This window comes from Rhopalosiphum maidis, chromosome 4 (assembly GCF_003676215.2).
Source record: "Rhopalosiphum maidis isolate BTI-1 chromosome 4, ASM367621v3, whole genome shotgun sequence".
NCBI classification, from domain to species: Eukaryota; Metazoa; Arthropoda; class Insecta; order Hemiptera; family Aphididae; genus Rhopalosiphum; species Rhopalosiphum maidis.
In genome coordinates this window covers 55,342,971-55,368,071 of record NC_040880.1, presented here as the reverse complement: position 1 = coordinate 55,368,071, position 25,101 = coordinate 55,342,971, and the positions used below count along the sequence as shown (strand labels likewise).

Here is a 25,101-nt window from a genome sequence, read left to right as displayed (position 1 = left end):
AACTTACAAGTATTTAATTTATTATTATTGTATTATTGTTGTTATTTATTAATACAAGTTATACTTTTTGAGGCATAGAAATTATAAATATTTTGAGTGAGAACATAATTAATTAATTGTGAATAATATTATATCCATATGAAGGAATGTTTCGCAAAAACTCCCCTTAAACAGACACACAGTGCATATTTAAAATAACAAGGTAGGTATTTCACTTAAAAAATAACAACACTATATCTAAATAAGAAAACATTAATATTATATTACAAAATATCTTATAACATTATATTTTTGATATAAAATGAATAACATTTTGAAGGTAGGTAAGGAATATCTATCACACATTTATGTACATTTATATTTTCAAAAGTGCATACTGAAATGCATTATATATGTATATAACTTATGTACATTTAACCAATTTTAATAATATAATACTTGAGCTTTATATATAAACTATTTTATTAGTTTAAAAGCTCTTGGTCATCACATTTGTCGATGAATACAGCTGAAGTCCTAGAAGCAATATCAGCATACTCTCTTGGACCCTGACTGCACAGTTTAGTATCCACTTGGATACCTCGTTTACTAAAAATAAAACAATAATTATACATTACTACTCAAAAATTATGAACGTGATTTTTATTTTAGATATCACAATAATATATGTAAGAACAATAATTTTACTGTAATTAAAGTTATTTAATATCTTTTTTCACTTATAAACCAGATATTTACAATTCAAGTCTTAATATTGTAGTTAATAATGTATTTGTAATGTTTCCAATATAGTATTTATATATAGCATTATAGCAACCTCAATTATTGTTTAAGTTTATCTGTTTGGATAAGTTATAATCTTGAACAAATGTTACTCAGCTGATTCAATAGATCGCGACACGTGTAAGTATATTACGTATAATAATATAGTATAAGTACTTATACTATAAGCTATGAAGTTAAAATAAAATATATTAATACGTAACAATAGAAGTAAATCACCCACAAACTAAATCTTTAAGGTCAATTAATTTAAAATGTGGTTTTTGCTTAAATACAATACATATTATTTATTAATGCAGTAGTTATCTATAAATAATACATTACTAAGATATCTACAGGAATCTTAACCTATAGTTTAGTGTAGTAAACATATCCATTTATAATTTATTTTTAGATTTAATTGTATTGAAATTATTTTTACAAATGTCATTATTGTTTTTATTTTTGTTCTTAAATGGCAGCTATGTCATTTTACATATATCCAAAAATGTATTTATAAGTTAGCATTATGATTTATGAATAATATGATCGTCATACCCTCTGTTCCCATCCTCTTCCGCCTCAGTAACACCAATACTAGACACGTATAGATGGTCGTTACACCAAAAAAAGCATATGGACCTGGGTTGTAGCACGTCCATATCATACTCCCAGTAAAACTCTACTCGTTTCACTTGTCCTATGTCGTCCGGATGAGTGACCACAAAGCTTCGGCTGGTCCCGTGCTCCATACGCTCATAACCACTATGACATAAAGAAATGTATTAATTTATAAATGTGAATAACACTACTATTATAATGATATTGTTCCCTTACTTAGGAGTCAAATCTAGGTTTCTTATAACTCCGTTGTCACTATGTAACGACACTTTCATAAAACCTTGAACCCAGGATTCAGCTCTAGGTGGCTTCGCCAAATCCAACATAACCTTGTATTGTCGTCCTAAAAATAGAAAATATATCTTAAATAAATAATAATTGCGTATAAATAATGAAACCTAATTCATAATAAATTATGTATTTTATAATGTCTTGTTATTTCATAAATGCCGTAAATCATTTAAATATTAACCGATATACTTATTTATAAATACGTAAATATAAATAAAAATAAATACATAAATGTGTATATGTAACGGGTAAGGTCCAAAAACGGTTAGTGTACATATTACCCGGGTAATGGGAAACTTATCCATATAAACAGTGTTATGTATACATTATCCACCCTAAATATGTATTATCCAATCAATTTATACATTATCCGGTGTGCTGTAGATAAAGTATTTGTATTACTATAATCGTAAACTGATAACGTCGGTACAATATGACCAACGCATCAAACACTTAAAATGGTTCAATTATACAGTCTTTCTAATACCAAAAACCAAATTATACTAATCCAAAAAAAGTTATTTAATATTATTACAATTGAAATATTAATTATATATTTGAACAATTTTACTATTTAATTAAAATTTAAAAATGAAATACAATTATTTATTAGAACAATTTTGAGTTCGGATGACATTTAGAATTACAAAATATTCCCCCGGATTTGCATTTACATTTATTTGTTAAGCATTTAGTTTTACACAGATATTTTTTAAAACCTTGACCACCGGAAAAAGATTGTACATTAGCTATTTCACGTAAAGGTTTTTTTGTGAATAAAACGTCTAAACTATCTATTAATGGTTCAGAACATGCAGAAAATTGATTTCTGGAATAAAGTTGATGAAGAGTGCCATTCTTATTACCGATTTCTAACAGACACAACTGTAGAGAGTAAATTCTGCGGATCACCTTTACTTCTGTCTACTTCTGGTAGTTTGACTCGAACTGTGTCTCCAACATTGCATGGTGGGAATTAGTTAATAGATCTGAACTTGTAATATAGTACAAAATGTTTGTAGTACCTTCCAACAACGGCAATATTAATTTATTTTCTTCTCCAATAGTAATAAGGTCGTACCTTTTCAAAATTCGATATGCCTTGTTACTTTTTATTCCACTTGATCTCATATTTTTAATTTCCGAAACTATTTCATTATACTTAACTGCCGATAAATAAACTGAATTAAGCACTGTACTAAATATTATGTGTTTTATCAAAAACAATTATCTACAATCCTTATTTTGTCGTCTACATTTTATCAAAGTACTTTAACCATTCAGTCGTAGATAATGTATAAAATACCTGAGTAATATACGAAATAAACGTTTTATAAATAGTATTTTACTTTATCCAATAGGTACAGGTAGTGTTCACATTACCCAGGTAATATGTACACTAACCGTAACATATATAATATATATACACTAACAATGATAATGATTTTCAAACATTTCATTGTAATAATAGTATTAATTGTAACAACATATATTCTTTTACGAAAAACACTTTTAATTAATTAGTTATTGTAACTTAAATAATTAATTATTATAGTTAAAAAAAAAACTATATATACTTTTAGTAAGTACTAGTAAGTAATAAGTACTTTTGTATTTTAAAACTATATTATCCACGTAAATATTAATTTATAATAATCACTAATTAATTCTCATGCACTCAAACTACTAACTTTTATATTTATTATGTGCATGTTTGTAATATGACGATATAGTAAAACATATTACTAGATAAATAATATTATAATTAAAATTAATAGCTATTCAATATTTTAATTAGGTATAAAATTATTTAATTTATAATAAAGTATCACTATAACATCATAACATATAATACCGATCAGCTGATCTATACCTAAACCAATTCATTATTATTTGATTCTTACTAAAATAAACTAGCATATTCTTTTAAAACAATTTTGGATTCTGAGTCAAGCGATATATGTATTCTTTATTGAAGATAAATTATCAAACTAAGATTAAAAAAAATAAATCATAATAATATTTTAGGTAGATTTCATAAAATCATAGCAGTGAGCTGTTATATTCGGTTCTTATATACTTATAAATAAATTAGCTTAAAGAAAATAAATTAAGAAAATAAGATTAAAATTACGATTACAATATTGTCTTAATTAACTATAGTTATAGAAATTTAATGTAAACATCAAGTTCGATAAAAATCAAATATTGTTTTTGTGAGTATACTTACTACAATATGGCGTATCTTTCCCAGTAGATATGAAATACTTGGAACCGGGTGCATGGTTTGGTCTTACAGTATTTAAGCCCATTATGGCACATCCTGAATCGTTCTCCTTACACGAAAAACATTTACCCTTAAACATAATAGAAATTAAATTCTAATCATAACATGAAATACACATTAATTGTTAATTTATTTCAGAATTCATAATTTCTTATTGCCAAAACATTTTTTAGTTATTTAATCCAAATAGTTTAAATAATTGTATACATAATTGTTTAATATTAATATTGTTAGAGCATAAATATCTTAACGTATATACTTATTATAATATGTAAAATTATATTAATTTCAAATTTTAAGTATATTTTATAACTTGACATATTATGTACAAAACAATCTTAGAAATATGCGAATTACTAAATTACACCTCAGATTATGTAATAATTTTTTTTTTAAATTCTTTACATTAATTTTATTTTATTTTCGCTGTAACGCAATGCAAAACACTCAGTATTCAGACTTTACTTGTTGCGTAATTGCGTATTTTTACAATTTAATAAATACTAAAAATGTACAAATAAAAAAAATAAAATAAGCATTTGTGTTCTAAAAATTATAAAAACGTAATTTTTATTTAATTACCTGTAAGAAGTTTTGATACGAGTTGCATTTGTGTGCGATGTATGGACACTTAGAGTTTATAGACTCAATGAACAGTTTTATGGCTCTTACGTGATTACAAGCAACTAAAACGCGACTTGCTTCTTCAATTCCCTCTTTGATGAGAGTGAGAGGTAATGGAGTTTCCGTTAGATCACAGCCAGGCTGTTCCTTACCATTGTTTGGATAAAAGTCTATGTGGCCACAAGGTTCACTCATCCCATATCCTAGGTAAATATATATATATATATATATAAACGTATATTATTAAGTGCGTTTCACTTGAGTTTATGGAAATGTGAGTATATTTTACTTTCGGTTAATAAATTTATCTATTAAATCGTATATGTATTACTGATTAATTTTCAAAGGTATATAATAGTAACGAATTTATTTCAAAATATCCACTGGATAAAAAATCCAGGTTTAAAAAATAAATTGTGAAATGCACGTTTGAAAAAAAATATAATAATAACAATTAGACTATAAGGGTATGATTTTAATGTTCAAAGTAGGTATTTATTATTATTTTATGAAAAACTATTCCCTATTATTACATATTTTTTTTAATGTATTTTAACTTAAATAATTTAATTAGTTTTTTATAATTTTACAATATTTACAATAATAATGATATTGTTATTATTTTTTTTAAAACTAAATATTTTCAATTTTCAAATTTTAGTCTTATTTATTAAATTTTTAATTCTAAATTTTTTATCTATTGGATATTTTTTCCTAGTGCTGTAATAAACATAAAACATCATTTATCAACAAAGTATAATTATTCTATTTTATAACATAATCATAAGTAACCGGAATCGAATATATTGGAATTAGGGAAAGAAAAAGTTTGATTCATACAAATAAATATTGAATTAATTATTACTAAGTTACTCTAATTTTATTCTTTAAAATATAAAATTATTAAAAAATAAAATGATAATTCATATTATAAAATGTATATTGTGTATTATTATTGTAGAATAATGAATACTTAACTATCCAAAACAAAGTAGATAACCGTATTTTAATGATATAATCTAAAGAGAACCTTTACTTAACAAAATATTCATTTAATGTTATTAATTAACATTCTAAGTTAATTTTTATTATATATCTACTCAATTTTTTTTATACACTTTTTATCCGGAAATGCTTGTACCAACACTACTTTTAACTGTTACTTTTGTTTGTAATTATGTTATATCGTCCTGAAATAATTGTTTAATATAAGTGTGTATTAATGTACCTATAAAACAATGTGGTTTATGGTTGACCACAGCGCTACACCAAATATTAGTTGAACCACATAAATTCATAATTTAAATACTTCATCAAATCAATATCGATTTAAAACAAGCTTAGAATAACCGAAATACCAAAAAATGCATGTTATTCATATCGGTCTGGCAATCAAATGAACAGTAGCAGAATATATACCAACACATTTTCCAAAAAGTTCTGCAGGTATTGACATTGTATTACAAACGTTCGCGCAAACTGGATTCTTAAGTGTTCCAAACTTACCTAATAAAAATATGGATGACCCGTCAGTATGTATAACATCCACGAGTTGCGCATCAGTAGGATCCAATCTGGAGTGTGAAGGCATTCCTTGGAAATATGGTTCAGCCGGATCTAATCCCGTGATTCGGCCTAGCCCTTCGATCCGTTCACCAGCGTAACCAGCAGTATGAGCGCCCAAACTGTGTCCTATCAGATGAACATGTTTCGGATTTAAGCCCACGTTATCCTAATACGTTACAAATAGAAAAAAATAATAATAACACAAGTAACGAACCAACAGTGAGTGGTAAATATTTTTGATTAAAAACAATTTTTTTACTGTTATTATTACTATATAAAATATTAATATATTTGCAACAATTTATGAATATTTTTGGTCAAAACATAGAGGTCGCAGACATTTAGAAATAATCCGATATTAATGAAGCTGGCGATGAGTCGAAAAGATAAAATATTATAGCACACTTAAAAAAAAAATCATTTAAAACCTGATTTAACTTAATGCATGTTATATAACTGAAAACATAAATAACAGCTATTACCGTGATATTTTATATAACCATGGTAAAAATAAAAATATAGTTAAATATGAAATTTCTTAAGTTCTGAATGATTGTTTCATGGACATTTTATATTGAAAAAATAAATTCATACGTATTTTGGATCTGTTTAATACCATTAGACCAGGGGTGGCCAACTAACCTTAACTTTGGGAGCCACAAATTTATAAAGTTGATTCGAGGTGAGCCATATTGTAAAGCAATGTTTATAAAATGGAGATACATTTTTCATTTTAAATCAAATGAAGGAACATTTATTTACATTTAATTTTAGTCTAAGTTTGGTTCAAGAGCCGCGTGAAATTGATTTAAGAGCCGCATGCGGCTCGCAAGCCTCGTTGTGGCCACCCCTGCATTAGACAATGGTAATGGTACTTTCTTATTTCATTGTTTTAATTATCTGTCTATGTCAGTCACGTGTTATATATTATTATTATGAATAGTATGACTCCCAACAATAGTCTATATGCACATTAAATTTTATTAATATTGTATTAATTCATATGAATTCGTACTAAAATGGGATATCTTTTATTTTTGTTCAATCGATCCAATAATCTGTGCTTAATGCTAATTCAACTTATTACATTACTTTTAAATAGTTGATGAAATAGGCGATTTCTAATCCCACAAGCCGCGTATTGGCTGTCGCCTGCGTGTATAAAGGTAAAGATCCGCCAGCCCAGTCCACTACAATTACATTCCAATCAGAATGCTTTAGGAGTTCTCTTCTCATTTCCTATGGATGATTAAACAGAGGTTAATAGTTAAATTAAATAACAATAAATTTGAATGATTTTTTAAGTAACAATTTAATTTTGAATTTTGTAGATCGTACAATAATTGTTGTATATTTTTTGGATTATGTTAGTATAATATTATTATAAAAAAAAGTTAATAAACATCAAAAAGAAAGCTAAATCATTTTTTCAAAGAACTGAATTTATTAATAAATTATTAATTTGAAATAATATATTGCTTTTAAATCATCTCAAGGACGAATAATTGTTGCTATTAGTTTCATTTCGTAAGTACCCAATTTCCTTAAATAGGAATCGGAAATAATTTTATATATTAACGATATAAAATCCGATTACAAAAACGGCCTCGTCTTCAAAAATAAATATGAATTAATTGTATTACGAATAATTAAAAGTGATTTTATTATCACTATTATTATATTATATTACCTTGACCCAATTGCTCAAAGGCGTGTCTATAAAACCATGTATAATAAATTTTGTAGGTTTTTTAGGATCAAAATTGGACTTCTGTATTGTTTTCTCCGATTGCACTTTCAGCATTTGGCCCTAGAAAAAAAAAACTAACATAAATTTCAAAGTTTCCGGTTCCGTTTCCAATACTAATCATTTTTTAATAATTACTATAAAATAATTCATTATATTAAAACTAACGATACTAAAATAGTAAAATCTCTAATTTAGGTTTAGGAAATATCAAATAATAAAACAATTCAAAAATTAATTTATCATTTAATTATACGATTCGTGTACAACAATTGTAGGTAAATAACCATAATCAAATTGCACTTTTTACATGTCAATATTAACACAAATTATTATTCTTAATTTAAAATCCCTACCTAATGAGTACTAATTATAAATGTAAGGAATTTAAATATATAAATACACATTTTAACTAAAATACTAACTTTATGGTAAGCTATTTTATAATAAAGATGTATTATAATTTATAATTATTGATTTTTAGGTATCATTATAATTAAAAACTAGTATGAAATGGATTGTAGGTATGATACTTGTGCAATGGTCTTACTATAACTGGTGAAAGGAGATAAAATATTAATTCTTATAATAGACTACATATTTTATTATTTAAATATTTTAACGTATTTCCTTTTTATATCTAAATGTTTAAATTGAAGGAAAGTAATGTAACTTTTAATTTCTTAATTTCTTAAATTAATATTGAAAAATGAAATATTATATGAACTTTTTACTTTTACGCCTATTATATATTTCCTAATTTTGTTATTTTCATGTGAAATATTTGTAGAATACCTATTTTTTGTTAGTAATCAAACAAAAATAAGTAAAATAAATGTCTTTATTCGTGTTGTATAGAATATTATTTTAATTAATTGGAAAAATAATAAATACGCAGGAATTAATTTCTTAATTATTTTTTCTTTATTTATAATAAGCCATCTATACCTTGGGCACAGTAGGTTTATGTGGTAAGAGTAGAATACATATAAATTAATATTATTAATCATGCGCCCAAATTAATAATATAATTAAATATTTAGAGGCGAAACTTGAAATGAGAAGTCATCCACTAATGACACTCACCGATCGAGTTTATTTTAATGTAGTAATTAAAAATATAGGAACAATTCCACGAAGTCTTTTATAAAAGTAATTGTTGTCTAAATTTTAAAAGAATAGGATCTATCAATATATTTTTTGTTAGATTTAAAAAATGTTTAATTCGTCAAAACCAATAATTTTCTCAAAAATTAAACAGAAAATTCATATGATTACCTGTAATGGATTTTTCCGTGTGTACAATATAAATCTTGTGTCGATGACTTGTCTCGCTAATGGAAACACATTGAATGGCCGATAAATAAGATGATACCAATCTCGGGTTATATTTAAACATCCAAGTTCGTCGTAACATCTTGTTTCGTTTTCAACTGAAAATTAAATTATCTTAATTTATTAAATAGACATAAAATGTAATATCTAGTTTACTGCAAAGAGCTATCAAAAATAATAAAATTTTATTTTTGCTTGTATAGAAAAATATATATATATTTTTTAAATAACTATGTAAATATTTTAATGAAAAACTTAACTGTGAAGTACAAATAATTGGTGCATATTATTATATAATATTGTATAAATATCCCACATAGCAAGTTAATGTTTTTTAAATTTATAAATCCAATGTCAAATGTTAATTAAAAGTTTAAAATGGAGATTTTTTTTCTATTTATTCAATATTGCAAAGTAAGTTAGTTGAATCAAAATTATATGTTAATTGTGAATTTGAAATTAAATATTATACAACCGCTAAATTCAAACATTTATTACACAAATATAATTTATCATTTTTTCTATTGAATCTTGTTAACTAATTAAATATATATTTTTTATTAATGTATTGCAGTTATATTATGTTAGATTAAAAAAAAAAATACTCTTTAAAAAATTTATTTTTATGAAATAACGATAACGTATACAATCAAACAATTACAATTCCAAATGTATAAAATTCTATATTTTCACTCATGTATGACCAAATATTATAACATATGGAATAACCAATATTATTATGTGTGCAGGATAAAGGTTGAAGGCATTATAGAAAATGTGTTTCAATAATAATAATTAAAAAAAAAATATTTGTTGTTACTGTTAATAAATTAACATTAATTAATTCAAAAAAATGTTTATATAAACCTGTATTTCAGTGTACTATTTAGGGACAATAGTAGTATAGAATAGTATAGAATAAAGGATGATGCTGTATGCAAATTATTTGAGTATTTTGTTATGTATGTTAACTATTGGGGTATGTTTCACAAAATGTTATTTATATCCATTTTAAACTATGATAATATTTTTAATTGTGAAAAATAATTAAAAATTTAAGGCAATATTGCAATACAGAATGAATAGTTAACTACTTTTTTATCCGTTTCTATATATTACATACACAATTTCTCAAATATTGGAAAATAAAGTGTAAGTTATTTTTTATTTTAAAATGTTGGAAATATTGTTTAGTATTATGTTTTTTTTAAATAGTTTATCTTAAAATATTTAATACTGACATTAATCGTATAATAAATATTGTATAATTATTATACATTTTTAGGAATCGTTTTTTACATGAATAAATAATACTAATATTTTTTTCTAATAATACAATTGAAACAGAGTCACGTTTTATCACACATTGCTGATAAAATAATATTATAACAGTAAGTACACTTACAATTTATTGTTTTTAGTACTTTCGGCACAAAAAAAAATGTCAACGTATAGATATTTAGACAATACATATTAATTATTTATATATGTTACTGACCTCAAAACATATATATTTTTTTTAAATAACTAATTTTATAATAATATTATATATATTTACAAGTCTTACTATAGTATTTTGACAGATATACAACTCAAAGATATAAGTAACAACTTACAAATAATGTTTTAAATTTCGAGTAAATTATTTATTGTACATAGTGATATTTTAACAATGTTTTTTTTTACATTTTTTTTTTTTGTAAAAGTTCTTTTGTGCAGAAGTTTACTTAAAAAGTTTCATATAGTATATTTTAATATCGGAAATCGAATTTCGGTGGTAAGTATTTTGAAAATGTATTTTATTTTTATTATAGTTTCTCTAAGCATAAAAAAACAACTATTTGCCAACTTACTATTAAAATATTAGAAAACACAATTTTATTTGAGTTCAGCGTTATTTTTTGAATGTATTAATTAAGTATTAATTTAAAATTTAATAGCACTACTGTTTTAAAATGAACTAGACGTCAATAAACACTATAGTAATGATCATTGTCTTTATATCTTAATCTTTTATCCATATATTTTGTTTAATAAAACGAAGTTGAATTATTCTCTACTTAATACCAAATTAATCAAATATTATATCATTTAAATGTATATATAACAAGTATGTAATATTGTTTTGAAATAGAATGCATCTACTGTATAAATTATATAATATTATGTGAAATACCATGTACCGATTATCTGGTACAAGCTATATAATATAATTTAGATCAAAAGATTATTATAATGTAGGTATGCTATATAATATTATTAAATACTATATGATGGAAATGTTTATGTGACTAACTATTATTAAAAAATTACATGGATACTATAAATCTATGGTCGTTAATCTAAGATCTACTATTAATTAATTTTCAAATTGTTTGAATTTATCATAGAACTGTATCAATATAAGTAACATTTAAAATAGATACCTACCCAACATTTACCAGTGGCGGATTAACTACTAGGCTTGAGCCTAGGGAGGCAACTTGAAGGGGGCGCTAAATTTGTTATGTTATTTTATTTTTATTCTCAAAAAAATGAACAAAAAAAAAAATTGAACCATTACTATTTTTAGCAAACCGATTCGGCTATACCTAATTAGTAATTACCCACCACTCTTCGATGTTATCCCATTTAAACTAAGATCCTTGGATAGTATTGCGGAAAAAAAGGGGGGCTGTAAACACTGAGCGTGCCTTAGGGCGCTGTGAAGGTTAATCTGCCACTGACATTTACAACACTGAATATATACGTATAATTAAATATAAATACACAATCAATATTAATATGATTAAAATACTTATATATGTTTTAATATCAATTAAAATAATATACTATATGATTTTTTGAACATTTTGAAAAAAAAATAATTTTTTATACTTGTTTTAATTAAAAAATAAAAGCAAATATCATTAGTTTGATGTTTGATGATTGTATTGAACTAATATCTTATCGTAATAATTTCTTATCATATTTCGTAGCAATCATAACCATTTTTCTTAAATTTGACAAAAATTACTCAAAACGTTACAACTATTAGATACATTTTCTACATTTACTACCTATTAAAAATCTATTATTGGGTCTATTACCTACTGAATTCTATAAGAAAAATAAACTAATTTAATGGGACACTAAAATTTAATGTACAATAACAAAATCATTAACTACTAAATTGTATTTACGGAACCATTGGCTCATATGTTCCTTTATAATTTATGTAACTTTGCATAATATGATAAATGATAATTAAAGATAGCCGAAAAACTTACATGGTAGCCAGGGTATGTTGACCTCTATGTGGTTGGATCGTCCCCATTCGAGAATGCCCGCTGTGCCTGACCGCACAAACGTCGCGAGCGTCGCAATGCACAAAGCCACATGACCTCGGACCATACCTCCTGTAGATAAAAAAAAATTTATAAGCATGCTGATTTCTTATTAAGTACACGCAAAACGCATTAGGTATCCTGATGAGTACTAAGTAACTATTGTTGTCACAAAATCATAAAAAGACATCGATTTTTAGAAAATTATTCAAGAAATATTATTTTGGTTACTTAAGTTTATAAAAATTTAACTTTTGGAAACACTATCTATTTAATCAAAAGAATCTGACATTTTCTTACTTATTGGTTTAATACATCTCACATACATTTTTATAAGACAAAAATTATTTTATACTTAAATATAACCATAATGTATCGTTCCTTTAAATAAAAGAAAATATGAATATATCACTAGTTGTTATAATATTATCTTATGTAGACACCAAATAAAAAAAATTTTTGTTAAATTTAATTCACATACACATGAATAAATTATTAAGTTTAATTACCTTTGTTTATGTATATAAGTATTGTAGATGTATTCTTTTTGGATATATATGTGATTTATTCAAAATATATTAAGTATTACTCTTTACTTTTTTTTCTTAAATTTAGATTGTTTGTAAATATCTTAAAATAATTGTCCCCTTACATGGTTAGATGTACATAAAAATATGTATACGTATACCCAAACATTTTTCAAATGGTTTATGTTTAGTTTAGTAAAATATTTTCTGTATTCCTCTTATTCTATTCAGTATACAGTTTTAACTTTAAGTAATAACTTTAGACTTAGACTACGTACATTAAAAATTACTCATATTATCTTAAAATAAGCATATATTTGAGAAGTTATATAAGTATTCATAAATTATTAACAAAAACACGGCATTTAATATACTTTTGATATGTTATTATTTTTATTTATTTTAAATATTTACTTTGGTTAATACATAAACTTACAAAATATAATAGTACATTATAAAAAAACAAGATCATTCAAACAGTTTAAAAGTATGATCACCACAGTATAAAAAATGATTGAATTACATAGGTATATAATTAAATAGGTAATTTCTTTGTAACAAATTTAATTTTAGAAATTATATTAATATCTCAAAATGAATTTCTAGCATATTGATGTGTTATGTATATTTATCTATAAAGTATAAACCATTTTCTCCCTATTTACCTAAATAAAAATAAATGAATTATAAAAATATTATCAAACGTGAATATCGTTATATTGTTTTAAATTATTAAAATTAATTAATTTGTAGGTACTTAATAATTTTTCCTCTATGTTAATATAATTTAACATTACTTTAAAAAAATGCTTTTATAAATAAAATTAACACAAAATTCTTTATTGATTTTATAATAAAGTAAGACTTAAAATATTTGTATAGGTTAATAATTTACACACTCAAATGTTTAATTTTAAATAATAGTGTTTCTCTATTTATTATATTTTAATAAATACATTTGAAATATTATCATATATTTATTAAAAAATCGAAAGTTCAATATTGTATGAATTTAATCGTGTCGTTGATATTAAAACCAGTTATATTTTCATACCACAAAAACAGCTTTAAATTACTCTAAATATTATGTATCGATATTATTTTAATTCAATTTTTGTATTAAATACATTTTATCTTGTATACATATATTAAATATTCTATTTCCATAAAATATTAAATTTATATATATATATATATAAAATAATACGCAAGCAATTTATTCTTTCCAATAACTTCACATTTTAAAATATAAAAGATTCCTAATCGAAAACTGGTAATACGAATTATAATACGAATAAAAGCAATAACTTATCCAAGTTATATAATAAAAGAAAAAATAGTGAATTATTGTTTATTATTCGAGTGTACATCAAAAGGATATTGGTCAACATATCTGTATGGCATCTATCAGCATACCTTAAAGTTTTGAAAACTAAAATACAAAATACCTTATATTCCAATAATATAAAACGTCCATATGAATATAAAAGGATAAAAATCACAAACACCGATACCGAACTGTATGTGAACTTATATAAACTACATTTTAAAGCATATTAATTTTACAATTAAAACGGTTTTTCTGGTTAAATTTCGACCAATAGACCATACTAATTTGACTAAAATTTCAAAAAAAAAATAAGATCGTATAAATAAAAAAACGAATTACAGGTCACAAACAATAACATAGATACTTTATAATTAATATATAAATAAATAATGTATTTATGTACGTTTAATAGCGATTAATTAAAGCCATCGTTTTTAAAAATATTCATACTTTATAAAAATGATTTAAAGTTAAATAAAACTATAAAAAATTAAGTTATTTCTCTAAACTAAACTGATATGATTATATGAGCCAACAATAATAATTGTACTGCTATGGTGTGTAGTGGATCAATGTTGAATTATTTTACTATAATTTAATCATATACCTATCATACACGCAAATCACTGTTATTTTAGTAAATTGTTATGACATTAATAAGTTACCGATTACATAAATCTACTAAATTCGGAAATACCATTATTGATAAATGTAAAAACTAACATTTTTCAATATATCTTTATTATTAAACACATTTATTTATAAAGTATACAATATCTACGTTAATTTAATTTAAATTTACTGTGAAAAATAAAAATATGAACAAACAAAATATTTGTCGATACTTTATGGATCGTAATTCTACAAATAAAAGCTTACAAAAAATAAAATAATTAAATTATTTAATATATTATTATTGTATCTAAAACTATATCGTTGCCTGCTTTTTTTAAATAAATTTAAATAATTTTTTAGGTTATTCACAGTCAATATTTGTTTTATAATAAAAATATTTTAAAACTAGTGTGTACCTAAGGATGAATTCTTGCATTTTTGGATTTTATACATGCATATTAATTATATCTAATTCGTATTTCCCAGAACCATTCAATTCTCTTTTATAATTATTTATACAATACAATTTTAATTTTTTTTTATATTTTACTACTTTAGTTTTTGTTAATAAAAGTATTATTAATTATTAGGAACTCTGCACCACGAATATCATTATTTTAAGTACAATAGCTAATATTATGTGAAGTCAATAGATGCATATGATGAAAAAAAAAATTTAATTGTATTTTATTTAGTTCTCAGAATTATTGAAATATATTAAATAAAAAACAATTCATTTATTATCAATTTTTAAGGTAAAATAACTTTTATTGAACATCTCAACAAATTAAATATAATAATACTATTTTTTATAACTTGATTTAAATGTATAATTTTTAAAACTATTTGTTTTCATTAATTTTTACTGTTGTACAATTTGTATTTTGTATTTCGAAGAGGTAGCAGATATTTAAATATTTAATAAAAAACTAGTTATATATTTATTTTTTTTATAAGTATAACTAAAATTTTGAAAAATCGTTACTCAAAAATGCAAGGCTGGGTAAGTAAACTAAATATTTAAGTTAATACAGATAAAATAAAGTGTATATTATTAAATACATTCTAATATTATGCATCGTATACAATATTATGAGTTTCACTTTTAGTTTTAGATAACAGAAAACAAATAGTTCAATTTTATTGTAATTTAATAATTGAAAATTATTGGTTTCAAAAGTATATATTACCAACAAAAATCAAAATATACGTAAATTAAAACAACTATTGACAATAATATGAATTAATATTATTACTATAATGTATCAAATATAATAATATTATACCAGTTAAGTACTTTATATTTTAATAACAAATTTAGTGCTTAATAATTAAACTCACCGTCCAAACAAAACCTGATCCTTACTGAGCGTCATTCAGATAAAAATCTAGAAAAAAAATATTAAGTAAACAAATTAAAAATAATTTATATTTTAATATTAATTTCTTACATATTTACATTTTAAAGATTTATAGACTATTAAACAAATTTAAAATTTAAAATCATATACCATTCTTAAATTCTGAAATAATTAGACTGAATAAATATTACCATATAGTAACATAGAACAACACAGTAATATTTTATATAATGTTATATATATGTGGTTACCTATAATACTTATATAACATGTATATTATAACTGCTTACAATTTAAGTTATAATCAACTGTTGTTGTATTTCACTATAATTTCATTTTTAAAACACCTAACCACCTATAACCAAAGTAATATATTATAGTATTGATACTTTTGAACGTTATACGTGTAATTAAAATATCTTTATTAAATTATATTCTAAATCAATCATCCTAAATATTTCAAACATAATAACTTTCAATTATATTTATTTGCATTTATACTTCTTATATTTATAATAATAAAACAACTACAACATATTATATCAGAGCACACTAATGTGAGAAAAGTGTAAAACGCCTTTTTTGCTTAAACCAAATGTAAATATTTTATTATTCATTATCACTAAGTATACAAATCGTGCCAACGTTTAATTGTGAATTGTAGGTATAATAGTTATTACTAAAAATTCAAGTTTATATAACTGTGAATCTATTACGAAACCCTAATTTTTTCTTAATAAAAACTTCTAGAACTAGTAATTTATGATAACTATTTTAGTATTTTACAACTTTCTTTTCAATTTTAAATTTAAGATCAATAAGTAATAACGTACAAATCCGTAATAAATTATATTCAAAAACTATAAATACGAATAACTTATTATATATTTACATATTTTAAACTATATTTTTAAGAATGAATAATGTAATAATTCATCATTATTCATCATACTGAAAGCTTAAAAATATTGGTAATCCTCATAAAAAAAACTGATTTTGCACAGAGAATCTTTAAATAGTATAAGTACTTTGTTAATTGAAAAATATGGTCCTTAACTATATTTAAAGTTCAAAAATCGAAATTTGAATAAATATACGTAATTAAAGGAAAATACACAGTGGTATACCTAGTAAATCATTTTATAAAATCCTATATTTGTAAAACTATTTGTATTTATAATATGTTGATGTTATATTTGATATATTTAAAAAAAAATTAAAATAATACATTATATGATATGAAAAATAGAAGTCAAGTAACCACTAACTAAATATTGATCTATGATTAGGTTTCATCAGTTTTAAATATATTAAACTAATATGGTTCATAAAAAATATATTTTACAAAATACTTAAATTAAAACAGAATGTGGAACGTATAACAATATTTATTTAATATCAGTTGAATAACTCTGGTATTTTATGTGAAAACAAAAACAATATGGCAAGATGCAAAATGTTTTGTGAAAATAAAAATGTGAAATATTTACATTAAAAAGTGTCATCTAAAATTCTACTTAGCTGCATTACAGTCAGTAAATATGTGACAAAATATTAAAAAAATATTGTGGTGTACGTATTTTTTAATAATAATATTATCGTACGTGTTACATATTTAATACGAATGGAAATTCCGTTAGTTTCCATTCAATTCAATTTAAAAGAAAATGTTATCAATATAATATATAGCATCGCTAATAATAATTTGAGTTGATGGATTCTAGGTAAGTACCTATAACCTATTTAAGCATAGTTGTATATATTTATCGTTATGTCGCATGTTCATGTTTTTTCGTTAATAAACGTTAATTAAAAATTAGAGCAAACAGTTTTCTCGCGTCTACAGTCAAATTGAAGTCATTAAAGTATCATTTTTTTATTTAAAACCGTATAGGATAACTGTACAAACTATTGTGCGTAATTTTAAAAATTCATAAAATAATTTCATCTTCAAAGTACTTATAAGTAATTAAATCTAAAATAGGTACATCCATATTTAGGTACATGTAGTAATAATTTATACATGCCATTAATTATGTAGGTATACGTACATACATATACTACATCGTTATTGCACGACACGTATAAGAGTAGGCATAGGCAGGTACAAATATTTAGTCCGATTTAAATTTTTTTTTTCTATCCGTAGCGTTGGAACAGTTAAGTGAACTATTTTCCCCTTACATTTTAGGTAGGTATATCAAAATACGCACGTGCTTGTAATGATTGAATATTTCTGATTTTACCTTGCGAGAAAGTAGTTTCACCCGTAAAAGGTTCATAACCTTACATGATAAGAAGTGCAACAGCATTCGGATACTGCTGCAGTATTTTAGTTACAGAAGGTCAACGTTGTTTTGTTGTGGTCCGCACGCGACAGACGGCTAATGACGTTATGGTATTGTTTCGGTAACCGATTTTTATAACAGCGCGCGCGTAACCGATGTAAACACTGCAGTGGTCATACACAGACATACCTCACCGTGTCTGGAACGCGTTTGGAATTTCTTCTATACGTCATTTTTTATGCTTCTCTCTCGTCGACACTATTATTATATTTTTTCTCACATTCACGCAAGTCTTAAAAAAAATAAATCATAAATACAAAATTGTGTACATTTTTTACGTCTCAATACATTCTAGAACTACGTAACACAATATCGTTCATCGAAATTCCTACTTATAAGGAGGTAGATATGTATATGGTGGTTTGTAGGCCATTCGTATTTCACCGCGCGTTATAGTTTTATAATATTATAATAAAATATATGTATATGTATATACATAATATATAAATTAATATATGGGTGGCAGGCTAGAATATTTTACCTCTAAATGCATATATTGTTGTTACACCAGCCAAAAAATATATTATAACCATATCGCCATCATAAAATGAGGAGTTGAATAACATTCAAGATTTTCAACAAATTATTAAAAAATATCATTATGCGTATAAACATAATAGAATAAATTTGTTTTTTTTTACCAATTTTTAGTTTAAAATCTAAAAACTCACAATATATTTGCGTTGTAAGTATTTATTACATTATTATATTCGTATACGTTTAGAATTCTCTAGGACCACGACATTAATAAAAAAGAAGGATTAAATTTATTATAAAAAATTTAAATTTAATTTCACTATATTTTGATTACTTCCTGAAAATCATCTTTTATATTGTCGATTAATTTCAAAAATATGTCACATAACTGTTGGTTACCACACACGGCTGATAGTGATAATCCATATGTATGTACAAACATTAATTTTACCTACATAACTATTTTAACGATCATCTTGATGACTTGATATTACTAAACGATCTTTTTTCTATACACATTATTCAATGTTGGATCCAATTTTTCGATTATCTTTATCATTTACATCTAATCATTTTTTTTTTGTCATATAAATGTTCTGATTGAAATGACAAGTTCTTCTGAGTCTATTTCGTAGTCAAATGACTTTCTCCGACATGATATTCCTTATACGCCTCTGTGTAGACCTGAGGGGTATTATACGGGTATACTAAAATAACAGTAGCAGCGGTTAGAAAGTAACGCATGCTTATATTTTATATACCTTCGGTCAGCCACCATGAGGCATTTCAAAATGATGGAACACCGGGGGCGAGCAGTTTTCACTTTCGCTTCCCGATTCCTAGACATGAATAAATCTAGATGATACACTTATACATTATAATATGTTTATTGCTCGCACGAGTAGTTTTAATATTTTAAGTATATTACTTTTTATTGCTTACTAGAAATAAAAGCAACATTATACATATTATGAATAGTTAATTTTCTATCTCTATATATAATATTAAAATAAACAGTATATAAATACATAATAGATACTGCCATAACTTTTTTTATTTAAATAGTGTCATTTTTATGCCACAGAAATCAGTAAGACTATTTGTAAATAATAAGCAAATAGATATATTATGTACGTTTATTATGTAATTATACTAAGTGAATATGACGTATTATATTTCAATGAACCCAATTAAACTTATTCAATTATGTGTTTATTTTACAATTATTACTATACATCTTTACTACGCTTCCATTGAATGCAACATAATATTCGTTTTTCATATAATTATTAGAAACAGTGTGTATTAAATATTAAGTAAAATATAGTTAAGTGTACAACATATAAACTAATCATAATAATTATTTCAGCGACATTGAATACGTTTATTAAGTTGAAAACACTTAATAGTTTTATACTTCTGATACATTTTAAAATAGTATGCAAACATTAAACAAGTCCCGCGTGTAAGAAATTATATATTTCAATGCCATACATAAATATCGTTATTATTGATTACCAATGTAAATCAATATCAAATTTCTTTATTTTCAGTTATTTCAGAGAGAATAAAACAACTTCACGGTATCATAGAATGTATACTTACAAATTATAAAAGGCAGTTAAGTCAATATTACATTATGTTTCTAAATATTCAATGCTTCGTTCTGAAAATGATAATCAACTAATATTATTAATGTGTATAATAACGTGTTATAGCTAATAGGTAGGTATATAATATTAACCATGTTATTAACCTTCATATGATTTTTTTTTATTAACTGATTTTACCAAGATTCCAAACTCCAAAGACGTTTCATAAAATATTAAAATGATGGATATTTTTTAAAGAAAGTGATTATGGTTAATATATTGAACCTTGCCACTAACTATTCGTTTGGATATCTGTAGAACCCTATAATACAGCTAAAATTTTGTTTGAAAGTACTTAACGTATTGATATTTTCTTTCTTTATTTCACGCTCAAGACAACATTATAAGTGTACCGGTTATAGAGCGAAATGTCAATTATGTAGTCTCATCTGAATGCAAAACTCCTAAAAGAGTTGCATGATGACTAAAACTGCATATGCACACACCACACGGTAAAACACAGAATTATATGTAAACGTGTTGTGGGTCATCAAAGAGAGGGGGATTAATCAAAACAAAAAATGCAGGTCATTAAAAACGATAAAAAATAAATTGTCATTCTAAAAGTACATCAAATACTTATCGAGATGACAATCGTATCGATATGAATAAATCACTAAGAAGTGATGGTTTAAGACTGAATTGCTCTGGTCGCATAATATTGTTGCGTAATGCACATTGTATTTTATACCAAAAATAAAACAGTACTAAGCCATTCAGAAAAAATACAAGATTATTCAATAACTTAATAATTTTATATTTTTATTATTTTCATTTAAAATTTACATTAATTTTTTTTGAAATAATTGTGAGTTATTTTAGTTTTTTTTTTGCTACCTAGATATTTGTAGTACCAAATTATAATATTTTTAAATCTCTAAACAACGCATAAATAATTATGAAATTAAAATCTTGATGAAAATTAATTATTACATATTATTTAAAAATAAAATTATCAATTTATGATAGGATACAAAAACATTATTAGTTTTTTTAACACTATTTATAATTACTAATTGGTACTTCACTGTACTAAATCCTACAGAATCATAACAACAAAAATTGCATGATTGTAAAATTAAAAACCATCATGTTCTTTTTTTGAAATGTGAAATTTAACCTTTATTAAATTAAAATATAATTTAAAAAGATATGTAGGTACATAATTAATAACTTATCATTACAATAGTTAATTTATATTATATAAACATCTTCTATAATATACTTTAAAGTAAATTCATAAGTATTATTTTATTTTAAAAAACTATATGGTAACGATAAATGAATGGTTTTTTTTTTATAAAGCTTTCAAATATTAAATATATTATCTGTATATATAAAACAATAAACTGATTGACTGATCTATCAACGCACAACTCAAACCATTGGACGGATTTTTCGAAATTTTGATTTTAAATGGTTGAAATCGGTAAAAATAATTTTTTACATGTAATTTGTATATCTATATTCATATAATAATAACAATAGCAGTCAACCGATTACGGGAAATACGGTACGACACGGTGGCCAGAGGGTTTCCATCTACCTGTAATCTAACCTTTTTTGTGTGTATATTTTATCAGCGTGTAGATATGAATCGATCCGTGGCTATATTATTATTATGAGTTGTATAGAAAATATAGAAAACACTGACTAGCTCAATTATACTAATTGCGTATATTAATCTTACTTTACAGCGATATAGATAGATACGGCGGCCAACATGACGATACCACTAATTATCCAGTTGAATTTTTAAATTCATTGAAACAACTATGTTGTTGCAAAATTTGAAACCACCTTAACTGTGCAATGGGACCAGGCTTAAAGTCAAAGCTTTACATCACAATATAGTAGAAGCCACAATTTTAAGTGGATGTGCGAAAGGGGAAACTGTGTTTGTACCACGAATCCCTTTAATCCCGAATGATCTTCCGTTCGAATTTAAACGATTACAGTTTCCCCTCAAAGTCTGTTTTGCAATGACTTTAAACAAGTCCTAAGGCCAAACTCTCAAATTTGCAGGAATAGATTTGCGAGAAAACTGTTTTTTACATGGGCAGTTCTACGTAGCTTGCTCACGCGTAGGCTCACCCAGTAGCTTAGTGATTTTGTCGCCTACTATATACGATCAGTGAAGAACATTGTCTACAAAGAAGTTTTGTAGATGACTTTTTGAAAAACTATTAGTAAAACATTTATTTTGAACCTGCACTGCTAAAATTTATCGTGAACAAAGCTACGGCCGCCAAAAGCTATAACTTATAGAATAGGTTATGATAATAATTATTATATTAAAAACTAAATTAATATGTATAAAATATTATTTCAACAATCTTAATTAATTTAAATTTCAATAGATTAAACAAAATTTAATCTTGCTAGGTTACATACATTTATATACTTAAACCCGCAAACGACGGGTAATTCAGCTAGTAGGTAATAAAATTGCAATTATAGGAAATAACATCACATAATTTTTCGATAGAAAAATACAATTCAATAAAAAAATTGTATAATCATAATTAAAATATAAATCACCCAATAATGTTTGGAAATCATTTCAATATTATATTCAACCTTTCTGAATATCTAACAATAGTTCTAGTTAAATGTATTAATATCAGAAAATAATATTTGATGCACTCAGCAACAATGTCTATCCACGATCTTGTTAATCCATATTAAATAATATGTAATAAATTTGAAAATAATATATTGTTTTATTATTATTATGTAATCAATATAAAAATATAATTTTATTAAATTACAACAAAAAGGGCCTTGAAAAGAAAATCTAATATTTTTAAGTAGTATCACAAAGTTTATTATTACTTTAGTAATACTTAAAAAGGAAGTAGCTATAGCTATAAATTCTTAAAACCCTATTGTACTATAGATAAACAGCTTTTCTCAACAAAGTATTTATCTTTCCTGAACTTACACTTGTAGATTGGCATTATGCCATCATATATATTATGTACTTTTATTAATATTATATTGTGCGTATATGTACACACGTGTCATTTATATAACTTAAAATTAAATAACGAACGGATATTTTGACCAGGTGTATTATCTATTATACATTATTTTAATTTTGTATTTAATCATTTTCTATAGCTCTTTGTTATCTACGTGTAAGGTTAAATGATAAAGCAACATACTTATATGTTCACTGTTTATCTATTATAATTCATATTATAATGACAAACTATTTTAATATGTCCTCGTTTTATGTGATATTTAAGTGATGCTGCTGCCTGTAGTTATGTATAGATTTTAGTGTAGTAGCAAGCGAACCATACGATTAGATTTGAATTGTAAGGCAATAATAGTTAGGATAAAATTTCTTTTGTACTGAAGTACATACAATGGTAATCATAAGCTTTCCTTTACCTAGGTTGAAAAATAAATCAGAAAAAAAATCCCCTGAACTAATGGGGTTAAGAAACTCAATTTCAAATCAATAGATAATCTGACATTGGAATACAAGAAAATATTGGGACATTTTATTCATTATTCAGAATAAAAACTTAATTTTAAGACCAAGCACTTCATCTCTTGATTTGCTCTAAGCTCCAAGATAATAACAATTAATAGTTTTTGACTGGTTTAATTTAAATATCCCCGGCATGTATTATTGTTTTATTTTCAAAAGGGTTTCTAACCCGTTTATTATTATAAATAAAATAAAAATAAAAATAATTATAAATAAGTCAAAAAACAAATCAGTATTTACATATGATATGCGATTTATAAGATTTAAATGACATTTAACTCTTATATTGGTATGCATTATACTGTTATAATGTTTTATTTTAACTAGATCGTTTATCTAATTAATATCCATAATACTAAAATTACCTATGAGAATTTCTCATAAATGTATACTCCTAATTCTATTTCAAGCCTTCTTTCAACATAAATAATAGTTTACTGTGAATATTTATTAAAATATGTGTTCGTTTTATATAAACAGATTGATGAAACAAAATAAAATTCGGTCAAGAACACCATATAGTGTAGACAGTGTAGTAACTAAATATTTATATTCATCACGTTATTAATTATTTATAAGTTAACATACAATTATCTCATACTAAATTGACATACAAATAGGGTTTAAAAGTTTAAATCTTATTTTTAACCATCAAAATTCAAAGGTTATGATTATAACAAAGGGTATTTAACGATTGGTATGATGTATCACTATGACGATGCCATTAAAT

General features: G+C 24.1%; 1 protein-coding gene across 4 annotated transcripts in view; it reads right to left on the bottom strand.

The window, feature by feature from the left end:
• Window positions 1–238: 238 nt before the first annotated feature.
• Window positions 239–25,101, bottom strand: part of LOC113556999 (pancreatic triacylglycerol lipase-like) — a 28,801-nt gene continuing 3,938 nt past the window's right edge. For 3 of the 4 annotated variants that reach the window (XM_026962259.1, XM_026962258.1, XM_026962260.1), the window contains 11 exons: window positions 16,373–16,419; window positions 12,503–12,631; window positions 9,177–9,331; window positions 7,842–7,961; window positions 7,244–7,390; window positions 6,092–6,317; window positions 4,544–4,788; window positions 3,905–4,031; window positions 1,600–1,726; window positions 1,321–1,527; window positions 239–588 (listed from right to left, as the gene is read on the bottom strand). In XM_026962259.1, the coding sequence (XP_026818060.1) occupies window positions 465–588; window positions 1,321–1,527; window positions 1,600–1,726; window positions 3,905–4,031; window positions 4,544–4,788; window positions 6,092–6,317; window positions 7,244–7,390; window positions 7,842–7,961; window positions 9,177–9,331; window positions 12,503–12,626 (1,602 nt within the window). In that variant the 5' untranslated portion in view covers window positions 12,627–12,631; window positions 16,373–16,419 and the 3' untranslated portion in view covers window positions 239–464. Of the gene's footprint in view, window positions 589–1,320; window positions 1,528–1,599; window positions 1,727–3,904; window positions 4,032–4,543; window positions 4,789–6,091; window positions 6,318–7,243; window positions 7,391–7,841; window positions 7,962–9,176; window positions 9,332–12,502; window positions 12,632–16,372; window positions 16,420–20,822; window positions 20,884–25,101 lie in introns of all 4 variants that reach the window. The other variant, XM_026962261.1, reaches the window with a different exon arrangement.